This window comes from Neovison vison, chromosome 4, assembly GCF_020171115.1.
Source record: "Neovison vison isolate M4711 chromosome 4, ASM_NN_V1, whole genome shotgun sequence".
Taxonomy (NCBI): domain Eukaryota; kingdom Metazoa; phylum Chordata; class Mammalia; order Carnivora; family Mustelidae; genus Neogale; species Neogale vison.
The window spans coordinates 226,077,973-226,097,008 of record NC_058094.1 but is presented as its reverse complement, the minus strand read 5'-3'; the positions used below and the strand labels follow the sequence as shown (position 1 = coordinate 226,097,008).

Below are 19,036 nucleotides of genomic sequence, written 5' to 3'. Positions count from 1 at the left end.
GGATCATGCGCACACCACACGGCCATCTGGTCCACCTGCTTTATTTTTATCAAGCAAGGGTTTGATTTGTTCAAGGGCCGGCCCATGGCCCGTTAGCGGTAAAACTTGGCTTAGAACTTGAGGCTTCTGAAATCCGGGCCTCCACCTTCCCCGCCACACTGCTGTCCTTCTGCGGGTGTCTGCTCGCTTCCTTCCAGGGCACCCCCCTGCTCCCTCCGCCCCCGTCTCTCTAGATGTAGCTCATGCCAGGATGGCCTGGCCCTGTGAAGTCACCAGCTCGCGGCTCCCTGGTGTCTGGGGCCACTTGCCTGGTGTCCTGTGCGGCTGCCAGGGGCCGTTTCTGTTCACTCACAGTGCCTATTCACTTGTGCCGGCTGCTGCCCCGGGAGAATCAAAGGCATTGTTCACACTCAGAGGCTGACAGCGGTCCTAAACAAAGTCCTTAAGGAGCAGGAGGAGGAGGGAAAGCCTTCTCAGAAGAACAAAACAGGGGAAACCTGTCTGCTCTGGGTACTATCGCCACAGCCCAGTCATATCTGGGCCCTTCGGAAAGTCGCCTTCACTGGGCGGTGGGGGAGGGGGGGGCAGATTTGTTTTGTTTTCCAAAGTGCAGGCCCAGCTCTTTCCCGATGTCTCTACCAAGGTTTCCTACCCCCTTCCCCGAGTTCCTCCTGCATTACTGATCCAGGCGTTTAATCCCCCATGCTCCCTGCATGGGCTGTGGGTGGTTTGGGTCTGGGTGTTGGTTTTGCCCCCTCTTTCCTCAACCAGACTGAAAGGTGGGATTCAGCGGCTCCGTCAGAACGTGCCCCCTCGTCCACACCCGCGCCCGCTTGGCCCCCCGCGGCTGGCTGAATGGGCCCTGGTCTTCCTGAAAGCTTTGCAGTTTGGCAGTTGGCCCCGTGATTAGGAAATAAATTGGTCTATTTCACAGTAATGGGGGATTGGGGCAGCACTGCCCCGTCCGCCTCTGTGTTTATGAATTGCAGCACCGATACTCAAAAGAAAAAGACTTCGGAACGTCATTCTTACCTGCCCTGCTTTTTCTCATAAGATATCCCCCCTCTTCCCCAGTAAAACAGCATAAATGTGAGTAAAATTCTCCTCTGCATTGAGCACGTCTCTGCTCTTGCTGACTGGCAAGGAAGCCCACCCCCTGGGACGAAGGCCAGCCCCGGGAGGAAGCCCACAGAACCCCAAGCACACCCTCTCCTCCCGTCCCCCTCTTTCCCCTGCCTACCTCTCACTTCCCTTCTGCACCCAGTGCTTTCTAAGCTCTCCTGCCCGCAGGCCTGTGAAACCCATTTTTGCACGCCCAAAATGTCATTTTAAGTCTTTATGATCTTTCTCTTGGCAGGTTCCCTGTTCGATCCTGGCCAAAGGGTTTAGGATTTGGAATCAGAACACAGGTTACAGGTGTGCCCTCTGCTATCGTTTACTCACTAAAGGATCGGGATGAGCAGCTTCTCTGATCACTGGTTTCTCCCCCTACAAAGTGGGAAAGTAAAGCCGCCCCCCCCCGCCCCGGGGCATGGCTTCAGGGAGCGAATGGGGCAAGAGGTGTAGGAGCTCTTGTGAACAGTGAGGCATTACGCAAAGTAAGATGTTGCTCTTCCAAGACTCTACCTCGTCTTAAAGATGGTTCAGGTATCAGTGAAAAGAGGAGGTATAATTTTGGTCCTAGGAAGGTTCTTCTCCTGTACCTTAAGCCACACATACTGCTAATCCTCCCCTCATTTTACCCGTTCCCTCCCCCATTATCCTGTTTGCCCCAGCGAGACCAACGACCCTGGGAAGGGCTCAGAGAGGAGGCAGGAAGGCCAGGTAGAAAGACAGAGGCATCTTCTGAACTTGGAAAGACTTCGCTGAGAAGAGATTTCCTGGAGGCATGGAGAACCATTCTGTCTAGAAAGACAGAGGCATCTTCTGAACTTGGAAAGACTTCGCTGAGAAGAGATTTCCTGGAGGCATGGAGAACCATTCCGTTCTTCTAGAAGGCAGTTATCACACACACACCCCCCACCAGACGGGAAGCCCACTCAGACAGGGGGCTGACAGCTCAGCAAGCTTGTGTCCAGGGCTGTGGGTGTCCTGCGCCAGCCTTCTTAGGCTCCATTATGTGGGTCTGGACCATTCCAGGACTCAGGTGGGGACGGCCCACCGAGGATGAGCCGTTTGAGGGCAGCTGCTTAGTCATGTTCTCTTAAATTATTTACACTTGGGAAGGAACATTCTGTACCCAAAGAGCTTGTGCGGAGGTCCATCCGCTGTGAATGCCCCTTACACGATGGCAACAGGCTTCATTCCTGATGAATGTTGTAAACGGGACAGCCTCTCAGAGAGAGAGACAGACAGACAGACAGACCAGGCCCTGCCCTTGGGTGCTTCCATCGAGACAGACCTCGTCGGAGCTGGTGAGGGCTGCTGGGATCAGGGCAAGAGCCAGGAGGTGGGTCTATACGGCGTTAGCAAGCCTCCTGGCTCAGAAGCAGAACAGTGGCTGGAGGAAGTGGTTTTCTGAGTCATTAAGACATCACACGCTGTGAAACCTATAAAATAGGAAAGGGCGGACGACGACAGTTGTCCCTGCCAGCTCTTCCCGTCTCCGGGCGCTGCTTCCACACCCTTCCCGAGACGCTGTCGGCACGTGCGGACAGACCCTTTTCTGACACCATGTGTGGGGTCGTTCGGTACAAGTGGCTCTGGGGTTTGCCTTTTCACTTCCTGCGCAGTCTCGGAGGTTAGGAGAACGAGGCTGCCTGTTGCGCCCGTCCAGGAGCCATGACCGTCTGCGTGGACGCCCCGTCCCCGTGTCAGCCCCTCCCCTGTCGGTGAGCGTCTGCGTCTCCAGTCTCTGCTTTTCAAAGCACCAGGTAACCAACGACCCCACACACTCGCCCTTCAGAAGCGCCGCAGCTGCATCTACGGGAGGAAACCCCAGAAGCAGGTCGCTGGGTTGGGGAGCACGTGCGTCTGTAGTTTTGGTAGATGTTTCCAGAATGCCTCCACGGAAGCCCATACTTGTCCCGGCTTCTGGAAGCAACTCTGGGGGTGTGTTTTGAGCCAGAGTCCGAGCTGGGTCTGGGAGTAGAGGAACAGGCAGGATGGAGGAGCCGGTTTGATGGTCGCCGTGTTTGGACAGTACGTCCGCCTTAACATGGAGAACCAAGACCCCCACAGGGGCTTCGCCGGAGAGGCTCTCACAGGTTGTCAGAAGAGAGTTGGTGGCCCAAACTTTGAGTCCAAATGCCCCTCACCCCCCTCTGTTTCACTGGTCTGTTGAGTCTCCAGCTGTCACCCCCGGGAAGCACCCACGGGGCCTCTGTGTCCAGTGGCCGGGGCGAGCGTTGGGAGCACAGAACGTGAAATTCTCTCTTCACCTATGACGTGAGAACTAGCCTGTTCTGGGCCACTCTGTGAGGAACCAGGCTAGTGGGCCAGCGGAGGACTCTCGCTGGGAGAACCGTGGAAGGACGGGCCCCCACCCCTGGGGACCTGAGGCCCACGGGGTGCCGGGCCCCACAAACAAAGTAGGACAAGGGCTTCCCTCTTCTGCTCCACAGCAGAACCTCTGAAAGGCCCAGCCACGCCTCCCTGAGCCTTGGTTGTCGTCCTCAGTCCTCACCGTTCTGTGGGCATCACTGGGGAGCACTGAAGCCGTGACATTGGGGACAGGCCCAGACGTGGGCCCGGCAGCTCCTCTGTCACCTTGCCTGCCAGACCACCCCCCCTTCCCCAGCAGCTGGAACCCACCAGATCTCCCGCTCTGGAGCTTCTCTCTCCTTCCTCCCCGACCCCTAAGCCCCATCTCAAAATGGGCTTTGCTTCTCAAGACTTTTGAGGGAAAACTTTTGTTTCTAAAAGAGTTGGGGGCTTTCCTGCTGGAGGCCGTTGCTATATTAAGTTCTGAGGCCCACAAAACCATGGGTGATCGAGTGTTCTCTCTCCTGCTTTCACCTAGACCTGCCTCCCAGAGGTCAGCCCAGGGCCTGGAGCAGGGCTTCCCACTTGGGATGGCTTCATGGAAAAGGGGGTTCCCTAGAGATGACACTGCTCCTTTCATTGGTTCCTTCCCAAATTCCCACCAGGGAAATTATGTACCACCCCCCACACACTCTCGGGGCCCAGGAGGGAGAGAAGATGCCAGTGGAGCCTGGGCCTCACACCCTTCCGGGCTCCCTTCTCTCACCTTGCCTGTTGGGTGTTGAGCATCTCCTAGGCATCTTCCACTCACGGGGCAGCACCGGCCACTGTGGGGACCCAAAAGGCCAACCAGAACCCCCGCCCCAAAGACAGATGGGGTATTTTGTGGGGGGACAGGAGACTTACAAACTTCCGTATCTGGTTTTAGCGTTAAATAGCGTGTGATGACCTCATGATATGCAGTAGGGGTGGGATGTGCTCACGAGGGGTCACAGGGCTGGGAGTCAGGAGAAAGGGTTGGTTCAATCGACTCCCAAGGAACAGGAGGTTCCTCTGGGGAGCGAAGTCGGGAGCAGAGAAGGGAGCACACATGTGCACGGGGACTGCGGACTGTGGGGAGGGGGCTGGAATTCGGGACAGAGCAGCTCCGCTCTGTAGGCTGACGCGTCCTTGTCTGGGTCAGAGCAGCGAGTAGCAAGTAGGTAGCCCTTGGTACTGACATCTTTGCTTTGAGTCCCATGATTAAAAATTGTTAAATACCAAATTTAAAACAAAAAGTTTACTTCGTTTTCCATAGATGTGAGACACCAGACCCAAATCCAGATTCTGCTTCTTTTCAAATCAGTGTCCAATAGCTTGACTCGATGAGTTTTCTAGAGCTGCCACAACAAAGTACCTCCCGCCAGGTGGCCTAAAACAAGGGAAGCTTGTTCTCTCCCATTTAAGAGGTTAGAGGTCTGAAGCCAAGGTGTCAGCCAGGCTGTCCTCCCTCTGAGACCCTGGAAAGTCCTTCCCTGCTGCCGGCTTCTGACTTTCTCCTTGGCCCATAGATGCGCCGCTCCATGTGACATGGCTTCTCCTCTGAGGATGGTCTAAGTGTCCGTGTCTCCTCTTATGAGGACCCTGGTCTCCCTGAGTTAGAGCCAGGCCGACTCCAGTGGGACTTCACTTTAACTCGATCATGTCTGCAAAGACCCTATTTCCGAATCCTCACAGGTGCTGGGCGTTAAGATTTCAACCCAGCTATTTGGGGGACGCGACGCAGCAACAGATAGAGATACAAGCAGACTTGTCCCCGACATTCAGAATTTAATAGCGCAGACCCTTGCCATCTGAGGAAGAGCATTCTCGGCCTTCCTCTGCCTCGGCCAGACTTCTGACCGCGCTCTCCGGTCTCCTCCACAGCTTCCGGCCTCTCGTCCTCTCCGTCGACGCCCACCCCGGTGGTCAAGCAGCACACCTTTCCTCTCGAGTCCTACAAGCAAGAGCCCGAGCGACTGGAAAATCGCATCTACGCCTCGTCTTCCCCTCCGGACACAGGCCAGAGGTACTGCCCGTCCTCCTTCCAGGGCACCGCCAGGCCTCCAGCGGCCTCGCCGACACACCATGCCTCCCCTAGAACCGTAAGTCTGGCCTCGTCCTGCGGCCCCGGGCCTCCAGGCGTCGCGTGGGGGGGGGGGGACGCGGAAGACGACCCTGCACCCCCCTGACGCGTTGGGTGTGTTTTGTCACGAGTCCCGGGCTGAGGAAGAGACTCTGAGGGCGCCGCAAGGCAAAGGGAGACGACACAGAAAGTGGTAGCGTCGGGAACCTGACCAGAAAGTGTGTCTTGCCTTGGCCTCTTTTAAGATGCCCGTCACTAAAAGCTTTATTTGTATTTTTCTGGATTGGGGTCCGAGAGAACCGTGTCCCTGAAGCCCATCGATGTGGTTGGGACTGTGGGGTCCGGTGGCCGTGGTGGGTCCCTGGGGCTGCCGGAACGAGGTGGCATGACCAGGGGCCTTAAAAGACCCAGAAGCTACTGCCTCATAGCTCCGGAGGCTGGAGGTCTGAAGTCCTGCTTTGGGCAGGACCGAGCTCCCCGCGAAGTCTCTAGCGGGGACGATCCTTCCCTGGCTCTTCCGGCTTCTGGGAGCCCCGGGTGATCCTTGGCTTGTAGGAGCCTCGCTCCGGTCTCTGCCTCTGTCCTCACGTGGTCGTGGGCCCGCGTCTGTGTGTCCACGACGTCCTCTTCTTACGAGGACAGCGCTCGTGTCGGGTCAGGGCCCAGCCTGCTCCCAGGCGACCTCGTCTGCGCTCAATCTCGTCTGCGCTCGATCCCGTCCTCAGACACCTTATTGCCGAGCGAGGTCTCGGTCACAGGCCTCAGAGGCTAAGACCTCAGCATCGGACACTGTCCGACCACAAGCGTTGTTATCTCCGGAGAGCGAGAAGGCGTGTTTGTCACACAGGGGACACGCCAGCGCTGTCCTCATTCCTTCAGCGATTCCCTTACGAGATGTGGGCTTCACAGTGTTGTCTGAGGTGCTGAGGGACCCGATGCAAGTGTCGCTGCTGCCTTCCGGGGCTTCCGTCTTACGGGGAACAGGGTGACACTCAGCTGGAAGAGTTAAGTCACAGCAGAAAGGAGTTGGGTGGGGGGCGGGGCTCGCTAGAGGCGGCGGGGAAGGGAAGCGCAGGGGTCCGGGGCGGGCCGCCCAGGGAGCTGGGCCTTGCGTCAGTGGTGGGGTTGGACTGAGGGGGAGGTGAAGGGAAAGGCTTCCAGAGAAGACTTGAATGGGAATAAGAGAAGATCTAGAAAGGCTCTCCCGGGCGTTTCAAAAAGAGGCTTGGTTATACAGGTAATGGAACAAAAAAGAATCTAAAAAGGGAACAGTGAGGCGACCCAGATTGTCAAAAGCAGGAAGCGACTACTCCCCTAGGGCTGGAGGGGCCGCGAGAGGTGGCGGGGTTTCCAGAGTCCGTCCGAGGGGAGTCGAACTCCTGTGTCTGCCCGGCAGGAGCTGAGGCTACAGAGGAGAAGCAGCCACTGGCCAGAGATGCCCTTTGAGGCAGATAAAAATCTGGTGTCTCCGCCGCTTCCTCCCTCCAGCCTTGGGCCAGACCTACCCAGAAGCCTATGGACTAGGCCGTCTGGGACAGAAGGAGCCTGTGGGGGCTGGGAGCGGCGGGGACGATGGAAGAGGGGGGTGACCAGCACAGGGGCTTCCAAGGGCAAGGGAGATGTGAAAGTCTCAGGATACTGGCTTCTTCTCGTTGACGAGTGATACTTGGTAGGATAAGCCCATTTAGGAAGAGATGCCACCCTGCGGCGAAAACCGTTCTTCGGGGTTTAGATCATGGGAAGTGATGGTGACATCAGTTGTCCGTGACAGCTGAAGTTTGCTGCTGGCCTTTCCCGGTTTAAAGAACAGAGAATCCAGAGAGTGCTGTCTGTCCAAAGTCAGTTTTCCCTCTGACGACGACGACTGGGAAGTGGTGTTCTCAGCTGTTTAAACCTCCCACGACTCAGAAGCCTGCGTCCTTCCGGGATTTCTGAGGTGGTTCTGGGGCCAGAGTGCATGTGTCCTCAGCTGTGTCCCACACTCAGCGGCGGACATGCCATGGGCCCTGGTCAGGGCCTGCGATCCCACACACGCAGCCGACACTGAGTGTGACATCTCGGTGACATTTCAGCGACTTTCAAGTGTCACTTTCAAGTGTCCTGAGGGGAGGACCAAGGGGTGGTCATTCCGTACATGGGCTCTTACTCGGGCTTAAAAAGGGACGACATCCTGACACGTGCTGCAGTGTGGATGGTCCTTGGGGACAGTACATGGAGCGAAATAAGCCAGTCGTACAAGGACGAATCCGGGTAAATAAGCCAGTTGTACAAAGATGAATCCGGGTGATCCCATGTGTCTGAGGACCCCAAGGTGGTCAGATTCATAGACACAGAAAATAGAATGGTGGGCGACAGGGGCCGGACAGCGTTGACTGGGGAGTCGTCGTTCAGAGGGGAAGAGTTTTAATTGGGGAAGATGAAAAAGTTCTGAAGATGTTGAGGGTGATGGCGTGACTATACCCAGTATCACCAAATCGTACGCTTAAAAACGGTTAAAATGGTAAATTTTATATTACGTATTTTTTTTACTATAATTTTTTTAAAAAGTGATCCAGACAGGACTACAATGTTCATATAGTTCAGACTTCAAGAAATCAGGGTGAGAGGTGCCTGGGTGGCTCAGTGGGTTAAGCCTCTGCCTTCGGCTCAGGTCATGATCTCAGGGTCCTGGGATCGAGCCCTGCGTCGGGCTCTCTGCTCAGCAGGGAGCCTGCTTCCTCTTCTCTCTTTCTGCCTGCCTCTCTGCCTACTTGTGATCTGTCAAAAAATGAATAAAATATTTTAAAAAATAATCAGGGTGAGGTTCCCCACTTACACTTTGCAGGGATACATTTCAAAATTGGAAGACAGTGTCCCCACGGGCTCCCCGACCTCAGACAGGCCTGACCCTACCAGTCAGCTTTATCACCCAAGGCATCCCGGGGGCCCCTGTCATGGCCTCTGCGGCCATCGGGGGCTGGACTGTAACTTTGCTGGAGGGCTGGTGGTCGTTTCAACTTCATACAAAGTTCACTTCTTTGTCATTAGACTATGCCGATCGTCTGTAAGCGATGTGCTAAGTTCCTCAAGAGCTTGGCTGATTTCATGAACTTGGCTACCGGCACAATCTTCACCGGAGAAATGTGTTTCCTTAAAGACTAGAAATCATTTCATCTTGAAAATATTTAGATATAATTTTTCTCTGTCCTTTGGAACAAAAAGATGCTTTCTGTGAACATTGAGCCCAAAGTTCACTTTTATAAAATGTGTTCCCATGAGTCTTCTTCTAAAATTGGAATGGGGATAAGGGTAATTAGTTCGTCTTTGGTCGAAAGTGCTCATTTATTTACTCAGCCAAGACTCACAACTGCTATGTGTCAGGAACTGCTCCGAGAGGGCGAGGGGGGCCAACCGAGTGAGGAAGAGACATGCTTGTCCTCGTCACTACTTGATTAATGGCGCACTGTGCATGGGAGGGCTTAAAAAATAGCTAATGACCAGCTGAACAGAGGAGGGGGTTTGTCTTTCTGGGGGATGCAGGCAGGTTAATAACCACAGCGGAGTTTAGTGAAACCTGGGTCGTTAGGATGGAAGAACACGCCAGCCCAGTCTGGCGGAGCGGAAGAGCCAGTCCCAGAGGAAGTGGACATTTTTTCCCAGTAGAGAGCGATCACTAGCTTTGCATTTTATGATGCTCTGTCTGGTTGGGTGTGGAATCGAGATTGGATGTGAGTAGGACCAGAGCTCAGACGAGACACGTGTGAAATTATCTGGGCCTGGTGGTAGCCGACAGTAGAACGGAGTAACCAGTGCAAAGAAGTAAAGAGCATTTAAGAGGTTGAATTGAGAGGAATTTGGAATGCCGTGATTGATAGAGAGGAGTCCAGGATGATTCCAGAAGCTGCGCCTCAGAAGCTATCAGGAAACTAGATGAATGGTACTTGCATTTGCTGGGCTAGGGAATGGGGTCGAAGAAGAGCTGGTATGTGCATATATGGGTATGTGCGTGTGTGCATGTGAGCCCGTGTGGGGTGTGCGGGTGCGCATAGGCACCCACACACGTCTGTGTTCAGGTGCTGGTGGTAGGTGCCTGTGGAACGTTCCAGAGGAGGTATCCAAAGCGTAGTTGGGTATGTGCATCTGGAGCCACAAATTAAGATTGAAAATCCTCAGGATATGAATGGTAATTTATGCCATGATCTTAGATGAAATCGTCCAGAAAAATATGTGTTAGTGAGAAGAGAGCTAGAAACACTCGGACGTTTAGGGCACAAATGAAGGAAGAGGATTCTGGACTGCCTTGAGATTAGGTGGAAAGCCAGGCAAACACAGTGGCACGGAAGCAAAAGGAACATGTTTCACGGTGTCTTGTGCATTCAGACCGAAGGACCCGTGACGTCAGGTGCAGCAGGTGGCCTACGATGTAAGGACTGAGCTCGGCCCTGATAGCTTTGGCAGGAATACTGTGGTCGAGTGCAGAAGCCATGGAACGTGGGCTGGATGGTGGAGAGGAAAGAGGTGGGGAGCTCTAGAGCGGATTGCTCGAGAACCCTGCCTTGGCAGGGAAAGGGATTGGGCTGTCGTTGTTAGGTGGAGGTGATCGTTTCTTCCTATAGATGGGAACAGGTTTCAACCCTAATCAGGACAGGGTTAGTAAGAAGGAAGCAGGAAAAGACCGAAGGGAGAAGGCAAGCCTTGCATTCTGCTCTTGTCAAGGAAATGGGTAAGAGTCCTTGGGTGGTAGGAGATGTTTGTCCTAGACCAGGGGAAGAATCGTCTTCTGTTGCACTCAAGACTCGACGTGAAGGTATCAGAGGGTGGGGTCTGAGCTGCACGTCTGTTGGCTGAGTACAGAGTGCTCAGAATAAGCCCGTGGGTGCAGGGGGAGGAAAGAAGGAAGGTGAGTGTGTGGTTTGGGATGAGATGTAGCCTCAGCCTGTGACGGGGGAGCTCTGGAGTGTAAACTGTGCCAGAGTTTGCCCTGCCTGGAGGCAAGAAGCTGGCCTTCCTCCCCTCACACCAAGCAGCCGTTAGTTTGGGGGTGCCCCAGGCTGAGGGAAATTCACCTCCCGCTGGGATGGCACCTGTCACCCAAGGACAATCCCAGAAGAAGGCTGTGGGGTTGAGTCCCCAGCAGCGGCCCCTGGACAGGTGACAGGGAACCCAAGGCTCCGGCTGAGGCCCGGGGTCTCTCCTTGTCTGGCCTGGTCGGTTCCTATATTGTAGCCGTGCCTCCATCGCCACATAACAAACCCCCCAAAACTCAAGACCCGAAACTTTAGAGCTCGCCATCCTGCGGGCCGTCCGCGCGGGCTGGCCGTTCTGGTCCCGGCCGTGCTCGCTCACACGTCTGCGCTCGCTTACCAGGTTACTTGGCGGCCGGTTGGCCGAGAGGCCTCAGCGGGAATGTCTCACCTCGGCTCCGTGTGGTCTCCCCTCCCCCCGCAGAGGCCCGTCCCAGACTAGCTCTTATGACAGTGGCAGGATTCCAGGAGGCACGGGGGCAAGTCTTCCTGAGGCCCAGGCTCGGAACCAGCGCCCTGACTCCTACCTGAGGTAGAATCTCTTTCCTCTCCCCTTGGAGCCGGACTGGGTTTTCTCCTTGCTTCGGCCAACAGGATGAAGCCGAAGTGACAAAGCCCCCTGCAGAGAGCCTCCTGCAGACGAGGTGACGGGCGTGGGCCAGTTCTGAGATCTACCACACGCCTTATCACTTGATTTCAACAGCGGGGCCTGCAGCCGGACACCACACACGGGAGTGGAGAGCTTCATACCCCTGCCTGAGGAGTCTTATTTAACTCTTTCGAGAATATTTCCCTGCAAAGGTGGCTGTTACAGTGTGTGTTCCCGGAGAAGCAGACTCCAGACAGAAATGAACGTGCAGGGTGTTCATTAGGAAGCCTTCTGAGGGTCAGGCCTGAGGGAGAAAGGAAGGAGGGAGGCAGATCTGAGGGAGAAGCCACCAGGCAGAGCTGTCTCGACCGGGTCCTCGGCCAACTCCCAGGGAGCACTAAACTGGGGAGGCTCCCCAGACTTGTCCCAAGTTGGGGCGAAGGAGCCGGGTCCTTCTACCCTGGCATCAACCAGTCATTAAGATGGCAGCTCTCCTGGAAGGGCGTTCACCGTGGCCAAGCCAACTCTCCTCAGCCAAGGGCAGTGCTGGCTAATAGTTGAGTCCATCACTTGGCAGAGTGAATCCTTCACTTCTGAAAGGGGATCTGAGTCGTACATCACAACCTCTAACCACAGACCTATTTACAGTCTCTACTTTATTCTTTCAATTTACAATCCCCAAATTCTGACAGGTGAAAATAAGGGGTATCATATTCCTTCTTATGATGTACTTAAAATATAACTAAACTGAAGAAAAGGGTTCAGGATGATTGGTTGGGGATGCATGAAAAAGGTTTCATTAGGCCCAGGGTGAGAGGAACGAAGACCCCGGCCAACACTGTCACCAGTTCCCCGGCGGTGGGAGTGAGCCAGCACGAGCTGAATCCCAGCCCCAGCCCCGTCTTCAGATGCAGCTGTAGCCCCAGCCAATACCAGAGACCCAGGAGCACCCGTCTGAACGGCCCATGAATTCCTGACCCACGGAAGCCATAAGAAATAATGTATTGTTCTGCTGCAGCTACTCTTAACAAAATGTCACAGACTAGGGGTCTTAACAGAAATTCATTTCTCAGGGCCCTTGGTGGCTCAGTCGATTAAGCATCTGTCTTCGGCTCAGGTCATGATCTTGGGGTCCTGGGATCGAGCCCCACGTGGGGCTCCTTGCTCAGTGAGGAGTCTGCTTCAACAATTCCCTCTACGGCGCTTCCTGCTTGTGCTTGCATGCTCTCTCTCTCATAAATGAATATGAAAACATATTTATAAAAAAAAGAAAGAAAGAAACTTATTTCTTATAGTTCTGGGAGCCAGAAGTCCAGGGTCAGGGTGCTGGCAGGATCCAGAGGCCTCCTTAGCTACAGAGGCCACCTTCCCACTGTGTCCTCATGTGGCCTTTCCTCTGCGCACACACATCCCTGGGGTCTCTTCCGCCTCTTCTGAGGACACCAGTCCTATTGGATTAGGGCCCCACCCTATGACCTCACATAACTTTAGTCACTTCCTTAAAGGTTGTGTCCCTGAACACAGTCACACTGGGGGTCAAGGGCTTCAGCCTATGAATTTGGAGGTGGGGCGGGGGGTGGGTGGGGGACACAGTTCAGTGCATCACAGATAATAAATTTCCATTACTCTCTTAAGCCACTGAGTTTTAGGGTTGTCTGTTACCTCTCCAAAGATAACTAGTACCTGTTTTGTCATGTATTTGGGGAGATAATAAACTCAGAAGTTTGGGGTTCTTTTAAAAAATTGACTGTCCTGGGGGGTGGCTCAGTGGGTTAAAGCCTCTGCCTTTGGCTCAGGTCATGATCTCAGGGTCCTGGGATTGAGCCCCGCATTGGGCTCTCTGCTCAGCGGGGAGCCTGCTTCCCCCTCTCTCTCTGCCTGCCTCTCTGCCTACTTGTGATCTTTCTCTCTGTCAAATAAGTAAATATAATCTTGTGGCTCAGTGGGTTAGGCCGCTGCCTTCGGCTCGGGTCATGATCTCGGGGTCCTGGGATCGAGTCCCACATCGGGCTCTCTGCTCGGCAGGGAGCCTGCTTCCTCCTCTCTCTCTCTGCCTGCCTCTCTGCCTACTTGTGATCTCTCTCTGTCAAATAAATAAATAAAATCTTTAAAAAATAAATAAATAAATAAATAAATAAAAATTGACTCTCTTGTCACTGAATCAGTCCCCAAGATCCCTGCTTTTTCTAGTGTGAATATTTGGAAGGAAGTCACCAACAAGGAAGAAGACTAGTTATTTGGAACAACTATTATTTGGAATAATTTCCAAGTTAGTTACTTGGAATAATTACCTTTTTTATTTTTCAAGATAGGAAAGCACTCTAAAAATCTAAAAATATTGCAAATCACTTGACATTAAGGAATAGATAAGATTTTGTAGGCACTATTTGGTTTTTTATATTCCCATTTGCCATTTGAGATCTCAAATTACAACCTAATAAGGTCTTGGTGTTAAGGCCATCTGCCCAGAAACGGCAAACTAACAGTTCCAGAGTCCATTACTCACAGCAGATTAGATATTGTAAAAATAGTTTGGGAAAAATTCACATAGGGTCGAGGAGTAGGAGCGCCAGCGAGAACTGATTCATAAGGGGATTGGTTATCACGAGAGTTGTTGCTTACACTAGTGTTGCCAGTGTGTTGAAGAGGCAGGCAGGGAATAGCTACCCTCCCAGCTGTCAAAAGAAGGTATTATAATTGGCATCCTTCCTGGGTCCCCACACTGGCAGGATCGTGACTCCTCGAGCAGAGAGAAGGCAGAGCCCGAATAAGAGAGATGTACTTGGCTGAGCACTTGGTCTGGGTCTGTGGAATTCTTATTGATTCTGTTCCCCAGGGTAGCTGAGCTCCAGGAGAGGATGTTGAATCTTTTTACCTTGATTTTTCTTTAATTGGACAAATGCCCTACGTCTGTCACCTCCCCCACGACCCATAAGGGAAGTGACTCATTCAATGGTTGTTTCCTAAGATGCCATCATTTGCCAGGCAGTGGGCTAGGCACTGAGTGCTTGGGGACATTTGAGAGCATTTCTGCGTCAAGAGTCACAGCAAGGGCAGGTCTCATGGAGGCAGGACCCCCAGAGCTAAAGCAGCTGGTGGGGGGTGGAGGGGACCCTCTATCTCTTCCCTCATGGGCCACAGGCTAACAGATGGGGGATATGCACTCGGCATCCTTGTGATGGCGGGCGAACATGTAAATTTCCCGGAGTGAGTTATTTCGCCGTCTTGGTTGATAGAGCCAAGTCTATTGGTGAAATGTGCCACGGTGACAGCAACCGCTTTAAGATTCACTTTGAACTTGTCCACCCAAAAGGAGCAACCCTGGACAAAGCAGTGGTTGAAATATTGGTGTCCCATGGAGTTGGGAGGCTCACTGGAGTTTCTCAGGGTGGCCTACAGATAGCGCCTCTGCTGGAGGAGGAATACATCGCAATTAGCTTTTCCCTTCCCGGGGTGGGTGTTGTCAAGGACGCTGCCTGACCGTGCAGTGGGCCTGGACTAGGTGTATGTCTTGTGGAAGAAATCATCTTGATCGCGGCTGTCTGTAAGCTCAGGGCAGAAGCCAGCCTTTCAGGGACCACAAGGTGACTGCGCTGTGACGAAGGGTAGACAGAGGCAGCTTTGTCAAGAAGTTTGCAGTGAAGAGGAGCCGCGAGTGAGGGCCAGGGCTGGCAGGGAGCCAGAGGGCATTTCTCTCAAAGATGGGTGTGGCCTGAGCAAGTGAACACTGAGGGAGGGAGGTACAGGTTCCGGAAACTTCCACCCTCTCTACCCACCCCTCCATCCTCCAAAGATGCAGCCTTTAGGGGAGGACCAACAGAGTATGCGTGTAAGGTTCTCAAAGCTCCGTTGCTAGCAAACACTGAAATCGAGTCTTGAACCAAGGAAATGGGGCTCCAAAGCCCTTGTCCCTGGTGTGATTTCCTACGGCTTCTCAGCCCACCCAGGCTTCTCAGCCCACCCATGGCACGCTGACGCCGCGTCTTAGCGCACATATGCCTCATTCAAGGGCCGGCCTGGGGCCAAGCCTGGCCCATCATCTCTTTCTGTAATTCACCTTTTACGAATACACAGCCACCCCCTTTTGCTTCTGCATCGTCTCTAGCTGCGTTCACGCCACAGCCGCAGAGGTGAGTCGTTGCAACAGAGACCAGATGGCCCGCAAAACGCACAGTATTTATCATCTGGCCTTTTCTCAGGAAAAAAAACTTGCCAGCTCCTGACTAATCTTTGCCAGAGCCTCCTTTTCCTGCATCTCATTAATTCATAGGATGTCCCATGCAAAGCGCCAGGGTGAGTCCAGTCCCCAGGAAGGCAAGGAGGCCGGCGGGAGAGCCCCGCCCCACCAAGGGCGCAGCCCCGGTCCCACCGGAGAGCATGAGAGAAGTGGGTCATCGGGTGTGCCCCACCCCTCGCCCCGGCCCTGCAGGGTGACTGCCCCTCAGGCTGGCAAACTGGCAGGTAGTCCTGGAGAGCTGAGACTGAGGCAGTCTGCCTCCTCCTTACCCTCCGAGCACTGTGACGTCATGCGGTCTGCTTTCGGACTGGATCAAGGAGATTGGGGCTCATGTGAGTTTCAGGGGAAGGCCCTTTGTTGGGCCCGTTGTTCTTGAGTGAGGAAAGGATGCAAATTTGAGTTAAGAGCACAAAGGGGCCTCGTGTGACATCTTCACTGCCTACCTGGGCAGCAGTTTCAAGGAATGAGTTGGTCAGCTGTGCTTTTTTCCCCCAAGGATTTTATTTATTTATTTATTTATTTATTTGAGACAGAGAGAGAGAGAGAGAGCGTGAGCGCACAAGCTGGGGGAGTGGTTGAGAGGGAGGGAGACGGAGAGAGAGACTCTCAGGCAGCCTCTGCACTGAGCGGGGATCCCGACACGGGGCTCGATCTCCTGACCCTCAGGTGGTGTCCTGAGCTGAAACCAAGAGCCGGACGCTTCACCAACTGAGCCACCCAGGTGCCCCACAGCCATGCATGTTAATGAAGGGTTACTCCAAGGACAGGCGAGGGGCCAGAGGAAGTCTCCAGAAGACCAAGGAGGCAGAGCCGTAAAGAAAGGACAACAATAGTCCAGGGAGACACAACAAAGAGCTAAATTAAGGCCACAGGAGTGAAGACTTAGGGGAAGAGATTCGTTACGAAGCCATGCAGTGGACAAAGTCGGCTGGCCTGGGTGAGACCCGGGGACATGGCCCGTGGGAGGAGGCTCTGGCAACATCGGTTTCTGGCACGAAACGTTGAATGCAGTGTCCTTAAACTGGGAGGGGAAGTAGATATTGGGATGAAAGTTAACTCTGTTTGCACCACACTTCTTTGATTCTTTTGGGACATCAGATAGAGGCATCCAGGGGCCTGGATATGTAAGTCTGGAGCAGAGAAGCAGAGGTTTGGAAAATGATTCTCCTTGTCCCTTTTATGTGCCGAGCATTAAATCAAAAGAAATCAAGACTCCATACACCTTTACCTCTACCGCAGCTGGTGCAGCGAGGAAAGCAAACCGAATTCCATTCTAATGATGGACACTTCTTACCAGTAGAGCTGCATGAAAATGCATGGGGGGGCACTGAACATTAGATGGGGGAAAATTACTGTATCTGCTCCTGCATTCTAGACAGGCTTGTCTTGATTTGCATTTAGATGAGAATTCCTTCAGCTCAGAACCAGGATTGTGTTCTAACCCACAGCACTTGGGAAAGCATTCACTGTGGCTGGAGAAGTGTTGGTAAACCGGTGACACAGACCCTAACACCGGTATTAAGAGGGTTGCTTAATGACTCTGGAGAAATTAGCTGCTGGAATGGTGGAAAAGTTTAGGACAGGCCTCCCCCGCGCAGGTGCCTGAGACTGTGTAACCTGTTAATGAGTGACTACCCAGACGCCCTCCGGTACTCGACCCGCTTCAGGAGGCCGTATGTGGTCTTTGCTGCCGAGCGCAGAACCCTAGTCGTGTGCAGTCCTGAGTACAAAGACATCTGCTCATCGTGGGCACGAGTACAGGGGGTTCAGTAACAATCCTCTAGGGCACTACAGAGAAAATTCCAGCATGATCTTTACGCCTCAGCCAATATTAAAAGCCCATTGCTTATCTTGTGTTCATCCACAAATTGGTAAGGCTATTCAATTATCTTGGGTTAGTCTGATTATGCCGGTCCACTGGCCGTCTTTGCGTTTAATTTTTAAAATTAGGTACATCTGGAGAAGTCTTTGATTATCTCCTTTAAGAACAGCATCCCTCTGGGATGAAGGGAGTCCTGGAGACTGGTGGCAGGACAATCGTGTGCGTGTCCTGAACGCAACTGACCCATGCTCTTAAAAATGATCAAGAAGGCAAATTTTATGCTGCTTTACCACAATTTGAAAATTTTTCAATAATAACATTCCTCTGATTATAGACAGAAAAGAATAAAGGGAATAAAAACTTCACACAATTCTGCTGTCCCAAGACAGTTAAACAATGCTGGGCCTATCTTGCTTGGCCTTTGCTGTGCCCTCATATGCAGCCGTAGCCACGGACATGCAACAGACCTAGGCCTGAGCTCTCTGCTGATGTGATCATCAGGCCCCTGTCTTCAGTTTACAGAGTTCTCCTGTCGGGAAGATGCTGTCTTTAAAGGTCTTATTTCCATAAAATTTGGTGGTCACACGATATACTCTTCAAATTATGGTCTAAGCCAGTGAGCAATAAATAATTACCGGTAGCCTACAGAACACGTTTTACATCCCTGAGGCCCTTCGTACGCCCGGAGGGCTCAGTCAGTTAGATGTCTGCCTTTAGCTCAGGTCATGGTCCCAGAGTCCAGGGATCGAGCCCTGCATCGGGCTCCCTGCTGAACAGGGAGTCTGCTTCTCCCTCTCTCTCTGCCTGCCACTCCCCCTGCTTGTTCGATCTCTCTCTCTCTCTCTCTCTCTCTGTTAAATAAATGAATAAAATAAAATCTTAAAAAAGAAAAGAAAAAAGAAAGTTACAAAAAAACATAAGCAAACAGACCCAAAGCTGTCAGACTGAGATCGTAGTGCAATCTGGATAAAACGTAGTACGATTTCATGAGACTTGATCACTAGCGGTCCAGTTCTTTTAAGAAACCGAGTACATAGCACTGGAGTACCGGCAGGCTCCAGTACGGAAGGTTCCAGAGCCATTTGCCTGCTGGACGGGGACTCAGCTGCCACTTTGAGGAGTCAGGTGAGCAGGTGAATTGTCACGTTTCCCCATTCTTAAGATCTGTCCCTCTTCCTGGACTTGATTCTGGCCTCTCGCTTTTACCATGGCTGGCAACTGACAACTGGTTTGGGGGGAGGGTCCCCAGATACAAATTTATGTGCTCGGTACCCATGTTTGAAGATACTAGAATCGGGCTGTAATATCAGCATAGTTTATTTTTTTCCAGAATGTGAGAATGATTACAGAAACAATTTTCCACTAGTGGAAAAAATACACTTATTTATTCAGGACTTCTCCTAGTGTGCCCCCCAGGAGCCTGTGTATAGCAGTGCATGCTGAAAGAAGGAAAGAATTTCTCTTCAAAAATAGAGACCTGGTGTTAGTGGCTCAAGAAGGAGTCAGTAACCCCTCCTGCTCCCGGGACACATGTCTGTAGATGGGGCTGTGTTGTCGCTCTGCCTACCCACTTACCCAATCTGATAAATGGGAAGTTAAAGAAAACATCTGTTGCCCACTGGGCATAAACTGTAGATGGCATTTAATTTATGCGCCAGGTTCGCAGCCCCTGGGCAAGGGCCCCTCATATTACGGTATCTGTGTGATATGAGAGGAAAAGCCCTAAAGTCGACATAGAAACTCATCTATTGCCTGTTTATAAGAAGGTAAAAGCAAGTACAAAGGGCCCTCAGAGCCTGTAGCTCCAAGGAGTTAGAGCGTTGCCAGCACGGAGCTTGTTGGCCTGACTTCCCTGGAA

At 52.8% G+C, this 19,036-nt stretch overlaps 1 protein-coding gene across 5 annotated transcripts in view; it reads left to right on the top strand.

The window, feature by feature from the left end:
• The window catches only part of PRKAG2 (protein kinase AMP-activated non-catalytic subunit gamma 2), a 243,714-nt gene that overhangs the window by 147,783 nt on the left and 76,895 nt on the right, over nucleotides 1-19,036 (top strand). For all 5 annotated transcript variants that reach the window (XM_044246872.1, XM_044246871.1, XM_044246875.1 and 2 more), the window contains one exon: nucleotides 5,329-5,546. In XM_044246872.1, the coding sequence (XP_044102807.1) occupies nucleotides 5,329-5,546 (218 nt within the window). The remainder of the gene's footprint in view (nucleotides 1-5,328; nucleotides 5,547-19,036) is intronic.